The sequence below is a fragment of the Mus pahari genome, chromosome 20 (genome assembly GCF_900095145.1).
Source record: "Mus pahari chromosome 20, PAHARI_EIJ_v1.1, whole genome shotgun sequence".
Classification (NCBI taxonomy): Eukaryota; Metazoa; Chordata; class Mammalia; order Rodentia; family Muridae; genus Mus; species Mus pahari.
The window spans coordinates 9,540,615-9,550,655 of NC_034609.1; the positions used below are offsets into that span (position 1 = coordinate 9,540,615).

The window sequence follows — 10,041 nt, forward strand, 5'->3', positions numbered from 1 at the left end:
TCAGGCCTCCAAATGCGTACAAAGCATAAACTCCTGGGCTGGAAGTTGATGGCCCATGGCTTAAGAGCACTTTAAATCAGCGAGATACGTGCCTTTCCTCTCAGCAGAGACAGGTCACCCACCGAATTCGAGGCCATCCTGGATTGTCTAAAACAAAGCCATTGGTCTTGGAGAAGATGCAAATTGGGTTACTAGCATCCACAAGAGGCGGCTGCCGACCTGTAAACATAGCTTCAGGGGATTCCAAATAAATATAAGAGTAGAAATAAAAGATGAGAGTCGCAAATGGTTAAAAGGAAAAAAAAAAAGATTCACACCAGCACAGGGCTAGACGTCTGATTTTTAAGCCAGTATCTGGCAGGTAGTAGTCTCTGACGTCATCTAATGGGCGCCGGAAGTGATCTCGCGGTGCCTAGGAAACAAGACGCGGCCCTGGCCAAACCTGGCACAACCGCGCCCACCCGGGCGCCATGGAGCTTCCCTCAGGGCGGTGTGGGGATCCTCGCCCTTGTGAGGTGGAGTCTGACCCCGAGCCGGATCCCGACCCTGACGCTCAAGCTGAAGCCTACGTAGCCCGTGTGCTCACCCCTCCCAAGCTTGGCCTGACCCCGCGGCGCTCGTCACTGCAGTCCATATTCTCCGCGTCCCTAGGCGTGCCGGAGCGAAAGGCTGCCTCCAAAGTCCCGGCCGTGCGCCTGCCGGGCCTCCTGAGCCTTCCCCCGGAGCTGCTGCTGGAGATCTGTGCCTACCTGGATGCTCGGGTCGTGCTTCAAGTCCTGCCGTGCGTGTGCCAAGCGCTGCACGACCTCGTGCGTGATCATGTCACCTGGAGGCTACGCGCTCAACGCCGGGTACGCGCACCCTACCCAGTGGTGGAAGGTATGCGCACCCTTGGGAATAGGAACTCCTCGTGCCGGGTCAGGCTTGGGGTGGGAGAAAGAGCTACCTGGGCACGGCTTCTGAATCATACTTCGAGGTTGTTCCAGCTCCTGCCTGGAGACAGAGGAATTTTGGGGTGCTGCCTAATCCTTGTCGACCGCAAGGCAGATACTTGGTTTCCTCAGGAAGTACTCTGGACCTGGGATTTCTAAACTTAAAATCCAAAGATGTCCGGGTTTGCGCTTTGTTAGAACTAAGGCCCTAGCCCAAGAATCCCCAAGCTTTGGAAACAACTTGAGACACAAGCAGCAACTAGCATAATAAAGCCCTTGACCTATGGCGTGTTGATCCAGGATTCGTTAAGAGGGTCTGAATTTCTAGACTCCCAGACCCTGAACTGGCCTCGGGGTTTAGGTATTGGGATCATTAATACCAGCAATCATTCAGTACTAGGTCTAGCCTGTCACCGTTTCTTTTTTTTTGGGGGGGGGGGGACAGGTTCTCCTGTAGCCCCAGACTGGCTTTGTACTCCTGATCCTCCTTCCTTAGCCTTACAAGCGTTTGGACTAGCCTTGTCATCTTCCTTAGCCTTACAAGCGTTTGGGCTAGCCTTGTCATCTTAGCCTTCCAAGCGTTTGGGCTAGCCTTGTCATCTTTGCAGAGCTGATGTGTTGTTCCTTCGGCCCTTGAGTCCTTTGGTCTCTGGAGGAAGAGACAACTTGAAATCGATGATTTTGAGTTTTTGCTGTTGTTTTTAAGGGCTGTATGGATGGACCTCGGGGTTTTGGCTATGCTAGGTAAATGCTTTACGACATGTCCCATCCTCAGCATGTCTCGGACATGTTGTTGATTCTAGTATTAATAGGTTCTCAGGTTCCTGATTCCTCGAATCTGGAAGATTTTGATTCTTCTGGATTAAGGAGTTGACCTCCAACCCCTAGTCAGGTTTATTAACAGCTTTGATAAAACAGGTGCCCGGACCTCCTCCAGACCGTTGAATGGCTGACCCGAGGTTTGTTTAGATTCTGACTTGGAAGGGGGCGGGGAGAGCGACTAGGCATAAATGCCAGGGCCCTGGACTTCTTAGGTAAGTTCTCTGCTGCCAAGCCATATTTCCCACCCCTTGGCTTCTGAGTCTTTTTTTTTTTTTTTTTTTTGGTTTTTCGAGACAGGGTTGGTTTCTCTGTATAGCTCTGGCTGTCCTGGAACTCACTTNGTAGACCAGGCTGGCCTCGAACTCAGAAATCCGCCTGCCTCTGCCTCCCGAGTGTTGGGATTAAAGGCCTGCGCCACCAGGCCTGGCTTGGCTTCTGAGTCTTGATGTGGCTTCCTGGTTTATAGTTAGAAGGACATAAAAAAAATTTTTTTTAATTTTTAATTTTTTTTTGTTTTTCGAGACAGGGTTTCTCTGTGTTGCCTGTCCTGGAGCTCACTCTGTAGACCAGGCTGGCCTGGAACTCAGAAATCTGCCTGTCTCTGCCTCCCAAGTGCTGGGACTAAAGGCAAAGGCGTGCACCACCACTGCCTGGCTAGTTAGAAGTTTTAACCATTGTGTCCTTGGATCTGGGTCAGGTGGCTAAGGCCAGAAGAGTTGGTTGATCTCGAGGCCTCTGGAGAGAATGGAGAGTGAGATACGGTCACCTGGGCTAGGGTTTGAGAATGAAGCCTGGGAAAAATGTTAGTCTCAGTTTCTTAGAGCTGGGGTAAATATTCCTAGTTCTGCATGGGAGATGGGTGGCCAGGTAGCCTGAGGCAAGGCCAGAGTCTGTGCCTGTTTGGGGTGGGGGATGGAATCCAGGCAGCATTCTATCTAGGTCTGGCGAAGGTTGGGCTCCCTGGCAACAAGGGCTGGGCTCTATCAGCTGATGTCCACTGAATGCCCTGCTCTTGCAAACCCGTAGAGGAGAACTTTGACTGGCCCGCCGCCTGCATTGAGTTGGAGCAGCACCTGGCCCGCTGGGCAGAGGATGGACAGCGGACCGAGTACTTCTGCCTGGCTGATGGCCACTTTGCTTCCATTGATGCAGTGTTGCTGCTCCAGGTGAGGGTAGCTGAGGCGGGAGTCCAAGAAGGCTAAGAGGTGAGGAACCTCAAGGATAACTAACTCCAGGCTCTCCTTCCCTCCAGGGTGGAACACTGTGTCTGTCAGGCTCCCGGGATCGAAACGTCAACCTATGGGATCTGCGCCATCTAGGGAAGGATCCCAGCCGAGTTCTGGTGAAGGCCTTGGGCACCCAGGGCAATAGCACACACAAGGTGAACAGTCTGGGGCGGGGGATAAGAACAGGCTGAGAGGATGCTGCAGCTGAGGGACCTGGTTTTGATGTCAGATTGCATAGACTCGACTCTACCTCTACTTTTGATGAGTTCAGTTTTTACTGTTTTTAGTTACGATGAAGATGAAAGTGGACTAAGTATTAATATGCATATGCCATAATTTTGGTCTTTGGCACACAACAGTTGCTCAATAAGTTGTCAGGTATACGTCAAAAGGCCAAGTGCAAATGGGTAGTAATTACAAAGCTGTCACTGGTCACTGGCTAGCCTTCAGTATGACTGCTTTCATGCGAAGTGGTTGATGAAGGGCAACTCTACCCATCAAAGTGATCTGTGCCCATGACCAACAGACTGAGAGCTGAGTTCAAATGTCTACTGAGTGGAGGAACTCAAATTTCTTTTTTTTTTTTTTTTTGGTTTTTCGAGACAGGGTTTCTCTGTGTAGCCCTGGCTGTCCTGGAACTCACTCTGTAGACCAGGCTGGCCTCGAACTCAGAAATCCGCCTGCCTCTGCCTCACGAGTGCTGGGATTAAAGGCATGCGCCACCATGCCCGGCTCGGAACTCAATTTCTTTTTGCCCAAATTGCATCATTTATCAAAGAGTGTATATTCCAGTGCCTTCTCAAAGGGTTTGGCAGGGAATGTGTTGACCAGATGCCAGCTCACTACACAAAGTAACTGATAAGGCAGGAACTGTTTTTTCATTTTTGGTTCCTCCCCTTTTTTTGTAAATAAGAAAGGGGGGCATGTGATTAGTTAGGTTCTGGAGGGGAAGCTGCACATATTTTTAATGTGTGTGGTGTCCAGTCACGAGTGCTGGGATTAAAGGCGTGCGCCACCACGCCCGGCTTTCGAAGCTACATTCTTAATCCAGTTGTTTGAGGCTTCAAACTTGCATTCATGTGGGCTTCTGAAGACCTTGTCCTAAATCTTGATGGCTTATGTATGCCTATAGTACCAACACTCTCAGGAAGCTAAAGGTAGAAGATTGTTGTGAGTTTAAAGCTTGATTGAGCTACATAATGAGTTCCAGGCCAACCTGGACTATAGCACCAGATTCCAGACTGTTTCCAAGAGCAAAAAGAGCAAAAGCAAGCTATCGAGGACTGCCAGAGTGTAGCTCAGTGATAGAGCACTTGCCTAGAATTCTCTATAGCCCTGGCTGTCCTGGAACTCACTCTGTAGACCAGGCTGGCCTCAAACTCAGAAATTTGCCTGCCTCTACCTCCCAAGTACTGGGATCAAAGGCGTGCGCCACCACTGCCCAGCTTGCCTAGAATTTGTTGAGGCTCCGGGTTCTATTCTAGCAAAAAGAGAGGGGTTGGGGACACTAAGAGAGACCCAGAGGTCTCTCTAGATGCTACTGGAAATATGTGTTCTTGTACCCAGGCTGTGTCAGGCTTGCAGACTCAAACCCTAACCCACACATTGATACTTGTGAATCCTTTATCACTCCTTGATAGCTCAGTTTTGTTCTTTTTGCTCTTTGAAACAGTCTGATGCTATAGTTGTTTGCCTCCTCCTTCTGACCCTTGGTTTTTGTCATCTGTGGGAAGAGATGATTACATAGTGTGGGAGTTATGTGTGTTACGGCAGTGGTGTGGAAGTGGGCATGAGGGAGGAAAAACTGTTTGGCTTTGAGTAAATTGTTCATCTATTGGATCCTTCTCTGCAAAAGCAGGAAGATCCAGGCTTCCTCTCTTGGGCTTTGGGAGGGAGAGAGAGCCCTGAGCTGTGGTATGGCTCTTAAAGTGAAGAGTGTTTTTTTTTTTTTAAATTTCTTATTAGATATTTTCTTGATTTACATTTCAAATGAAAGTGAGGAGTCTTACGTGACTGTTGTACCTGCTCCCACAGGGCTGGGTATGGTCGCTAGCAGCGCAGGACCACCGTGTGTGCTCCGGCTCTTGGGACAGCACTGTGAAGCTGTGGGACATGGCGGCTGATGGGCAGCAGTTTGGAGAGATCAAGTGTGAGGGGGCCCGGGCAGGGGGCCTGGGTGGGTAGAGCCCTGCCCAGCCATCACCCCAGCCTTGTGTGCCGTGTGTCCCCAGGGGCAAGGCGGCAGTGCTGTGCCTCTCCTACCAACCTGATATCCTGGTGACTGGTACCTATGACAAGAAGGTGACCATCTATGATCCCAGAGGTGAGCCTTTAATCCCAGGGCTTAGAAGGCAAAGGGAAGCAGACTCTTGAGTTCAAGATCAGCATGGGCTACATAGTAAATTCTAGGCCAGCCAGGGCTACACAGTGAGATTCTGTTACACTACATATATAGTAAATTCTAGGCCAGCTAGGGCTACACAGTGAGATCCTGTCACACACACACACACAAACCAAAAGAAAGGAAACACAACACAACAGAAAAGAACATGGGTCTGAAAAGATAGCTCAGCAATTAAGACCACTGGGTACCCTTCCAGAGGTCCTGTGTCGGGTTGGGAAGCACCCAAATGTAGCTAACAACCATCTGTGACTCTAGTTTATGAGGGTCCATTGCCTTCTGGCCTCCATTGGCACTGCGTACATGCCAGGCACAGACATGTATAGGGAAAACACCTGACACAAAATAAAGAGAAATATCAAAGACTCAAAATTGTAAAAAATGACTCATTTGAGAAAAGAAAAGTCATTGGTGGATGGCATAAACCTGTTTGTACCGCATGTCTTTCCTGTGGTTGCGTGACTTTGTTATCTGGGGTTTGCACTTTGTGCCTCCCTCACGCTGGACAGGTGCTTTGTCCCTGAACTCTATGCCTTTTTTTCCTTTTCTCCTTTTGCGACAGGCTCTCGCTGTGTGGCCCAGGGTAGCCTCAAACTCACTCTCTATATTAGGCTGGCCTCTATCTATTAATCTTTCCGTCTCAGACTCCAGACTCCTGAGTAGTTGGGATTACAGGCCTGCACCATGAGGTCTGGCTACTGATTAATCCCTTCCCTTTCCCCTGTCCTGGGATGGAAGCCAAGGCCTTTTGCTTGCCAGGCTATTGCTTAGCTGCTGAGCTGTATCCCCAACCCAGCCTCCACAGAGTTATTTAACTCCATGAATCTAAGGGACTCCGAGCTGGACTTGGGTGGAATGTGCTTGGCTCTGTCTTGGGAGAAGCTGCTGCAGCTGGGGCATAGAGATGGGGGAGGGGGGAAGGCAGGAAAGGACAAAAACCTGTAGGATTTAGATCCAGGTGGAGTATGAGGGGGGAGGCTGAATGGGTAGATTTTCCCAGGGGAGATGATGCCCCAGATCCTCAGGTGGGCCTAGCGTCTCTGAAGGGCTCTGATGTCCTCCATCTTCTCTGGTCCGTCATCACATTCTAGCTGGCTTGGCCCTGGTGAAGAGTCGGAGGCTGCACTCAAGCGCTGTGTTAGCCGTGCTGGCAGATGACAGGCATATCATCTCAGGCAGTGAGGACCACAGCCTCGTGGTATTTGATCGTCGAGCCAATAGCGTCCTGCAGCGGCTGCAGGTGGGTGACCCTTCCCTGTGTCTCAGAGGAGGAGTGCAGCCTGGTATGCAGTTCCTGACCTGCTTTATACCTTCCTTGTCCTTCCTACAGCTGGACTCCTATCTGCTCTGCATGTCTTACCAGGAGCCCCAGCTCTGGGCAGGTGACAACCAGGGCCTGCTGCACGTCTTCGCCAATCGAGATGGTTGCTTCCAGCTTGTTCGGGTCTGCTAGGACCCCTGTCTATGTATCCCCTGTGACTCCTTGGGTGTGGAGGGCTAACCATGGGAGAACTCCACCTGAGTGTCACTCATCCTTTCTCCCCTAGTCCTTTGATGTGGGTCACCAGTCTCAGATCACAGGGATCAAACATTCGCTGGGGACATTGTACACAACATCTACTGACAAGACCATTCGGGTGAGAACACTGGCCCATGCAGACTCCCTCCCCCCTATTGGCCAGGGTACATACCCTGACCTCTTCTACTTGTTCCTGTCAGGTTCACGTGCCCACAGATCCACCTAGGACCATCTGTACCCGAAGCCACCACAATGTGTTAAATGGGGTAAGGTCCTGCCTTATATAGCCTGCTGGCCTACCAGGAACCCAGGCCATCCCCTAATTCCACTGTCACTATTCCACAGATCTGTGCTGAGGGCAACATAGTGGTGGCTGCCTCTGGTGGCCTGTCTTTGGAGGTCTGGAGGCTGCTGGCCTGAAGAGCTAGCTGGACGTGGCTGTGGATGGATGTCGGTATAGACTGCCTACTGAGGCCTCTGCTCTGGAGGAATTCCTTCCATTGGTGCTGCCCCACTCCACAGACCTGGGATACAGGAAGCCCCAGGGCTGGGTCCACACTGTGCCTGCGGGGGTGACATTCTAGTTTTCCTACCAAGAGGGCTCTTCCCTACCTTCCACTCATGGGTTTTGTTTTGTGGAGACAGGGTCTCATGTAACCCAGGCTGGCCTCAGATTCACTATGTGTTTGAGGCAGGCCTTGAATGCCTGATCCCCCTGCCTATGTTTCCCAAGTGTCAGGATTGTAGGTATGCCACCATACCTGAATGACCCATTTTCTTAGGATTTGGATGTCTCTCTCCCACAGGAGTGAAGAGAAATAAACCTACGTGCAATTGTTGGGAATTGTGAGCTTTCTTGGACTGTCTGTGTGTGTTCGGGTTTGTCAGTGTGGATGAGTGGTTAGGAGGGGTAGCCTGCCAGGGCTGGGGTGCCTGCTGGTCTATGTACACATGTGCTCAAGGGCCATGGACACCTATGTAACTCAGTGAGGTATTGGTGGGCTGTGTGGCATGCAGACACTGACTCAAATCCCCAATATACATTTTTATGGAGCGAGCAGACATGTGTTCCAACCACCCTGTAGGTATGTGGCAGGCGGCCATAGTGCAGCTCTCTTCATGCAGGGCTCTAGATGCACAGATATGTGCAGCTGTGACTGGAAATGGGCATAGCAGGAGAAATGACAGGTATGCACTGGTCCCCAGAAAGCTGTGATGCCCCTCAACCTTCCCATTCAGCACACACGAATTGCAACACAGAAGCTATCATTTTTATTGAGGACCTTCCTGTGGTGTCCAGAGTAATGGAGGCAGTAGCATTATCGTGGGTTCATAGGATAGCACAGGGTTTCTTTTCCTTGAAAGGGTTGGTGGCAGCTGGGATGCCCACAAGGAAGGGGTCGCTCTTGGCCTGTTCCGTGCAGAACTGCAGCAGATCTGTGGCTGCCTTGGATACCTGCAGACCCCATCAAGTCAGCCACATTTGGGTATCTACCTGCTCCCTGCACAGCTGTGCCCACCCCCAGGCCTGTCCCAACCCTCACCTTTATGCGGTTGATGCCTGCTTCCATCCGCAGTTGTTCCACTGCCCGGCGGGCCTGTCCGATGTCACTGCCAGTGGCCACCTTGCTAGACATCTGGGAGAAGGTGCGCAGGGCTGTGCAAGCCTGAGACTCCAAGCTTCTGCGGCTCCTTCTAAGTCCTGAAGATGCCTGAACACGCTTGGCTGCCTGCTCCAGCCTCACCTACCCTACTCTGGCTCTCTCCCCAATACTGACCTGGCTTCTTCAACCCCCTTCCCAGACCCTGCAGAGACTTTGAAGCCATGGCCCAGTGAAATGTCACCAGTAACAACAGTGACAGCTGCTGTGACAGAAGGGGTCTGTTCCCCAGGAGGCCCAGTGGCTGCTTTGGTGTCACCTGTCTCTTGGCTCCCCTGGGGGACTTGGCTGCATGCCTAGGGGATGTGGGACTCTGACTTGCTGGGTATCTGAATTGTCCCCAGCAGACCTTCCTCTCTGCTCCTTCCACCCCCTAAGGCTATAAGTAGCCTGGCTCAGCTCTTCTCTGAACTCCAAACGGTCTTCTTAATAACTCTCTTCTACTTCATTTTAAAATTCTAATGCGGTTCTGAGATGGTCTCATAGTCCACGCTGACCTTGCCATCCTGTTCAAGTCACTCTTGTGTCTCATCCGTTCACTCCCAGACCTGCATCCATCTCCAAGGCCTTCATCCCTCAGACACTTCCTTATCTGCCTCATGGACCATCATGTCAAACTTTAAGTGAAATTCTCAGACTGGTTCCTGCTCCTACTGTTGATGCCACCTGCCTTTCTCCCCAACCCTCTCCCACTGGTCTGAACAGCACGGTACTGTGTCCTTGCCAGCTTTCCTATGCCTTGCTTCATTCCTGGCTGACTTGGATATGGTGGTGTCCACCTGTGATCCCGTCACTGTGAAGGATGACTTGGGCTACATAAGGTTCTATGTCTCAAAAACAAAACAAGCAATCTGGGTGGGAGGTGGAGTGGTTGGCATTATGGATATGCAAAGCTACTCCAGAAGCTGAGCTGCGAAGATTGTCTACTGGGAGCCAGGATTTAGAGAGCAGCCTGGGCCACACCGGGACCCTGTCAGGAAAATCAAGAGAATGTCCCCTGTTTTGAAGCCTCTTAAGTAAACTCATTCTATGCAGAGTCTACCAGACTACCTCTTGGAATTTCCTGTTATTTATATGATCAACACCATTATTACCCAGACAGGGCCTATATCATTTAGACTGATCTTTGACTCCTGGGCTAAGATGGCACTGACTCATCCCCTTGTGTAGCCAGCATGGGACTCTCATCACACCTAACCTGCTTAGCATCCTTCCCCTTTGTCCCTTAAGGGTTATCCTGACACTGTTCATTTGTTCATTCTTTCATTCACCAGGGTATTAGCCTGGCTGAGTTGTTCCAACAAAGCCACAGACTGAATTGTATAAACCCTGGAAATCGTTGTCTGGGTGGCTGGAAATCTGCCATCAAGGTGCTGGTGTTGATTTCTCTAAAGACGATTGCTTCAGCAACTTTTTAAAAAAATTTTATTTTGGGCTGGAGAGATGGCTTAGTGGTTAAGAGCACTGACTGCTCTTCCAG

The 10,041-nt window shown here is 50.8% G+C and overlaps 2 protein-coding genes across 2 annotated transcripts; one reads left to right on the top strand and one right to left on the bottom strand.

Moving 5' to 3' along the window:
* The first annotated feature begins 435 nt into the window (after positions 1-435).
* Positions 436-7,741, top strand: Fbxw9 (F-box and WD repeat domain containing 9). Its single transcript, XM_021220623.2, has 10 exons — positions 436-879; positions 2,781-2,920; positions 3,007-3,135; positions 5,015-5,127; positions 5,212-5,303; positions 6,473-6,621; positions 6,712-6,825; positions 6,929-7,018; positions 7,101-7,166; positions 7,246-7,741. The coding sequence occupies exons 1-10, from the start codon at positions 471-473 to the stop codon at positions 7,318-7,320; spliced, it is 1,377 nt and encodes a 458-aa protein (XP_021076282.1). The 5' UTR covers positions 436-470; the 3' UTR covers positions 7,321-7,741.
* Positions 7,742-8,209: 468 nt separating this feature from the next.
* Gng14 (G protein subunit gamma 14) lies at positions 8,210-8,619 on the bottom strand. Its single transcript, XM_021220769.1, has 2 exons — positions 8,445-8,619; positions 8,210-8,356 (listed from the first exon to the last, which is right to left on the bottom strand). Exons 1-2 carry the CDS (start codon positions 8,535-8,537, stop codon positions 8,231-8,233), a joined length of 219 nt encoding a protein of 72 aa, XP_021076428.1. The 5' UTR covers positions 8,538-8,619; the 3' UTR covers positions 8,210-8,230.
* Positions 8,620-10,041: the final 1,422 nt, after the last annotated feature.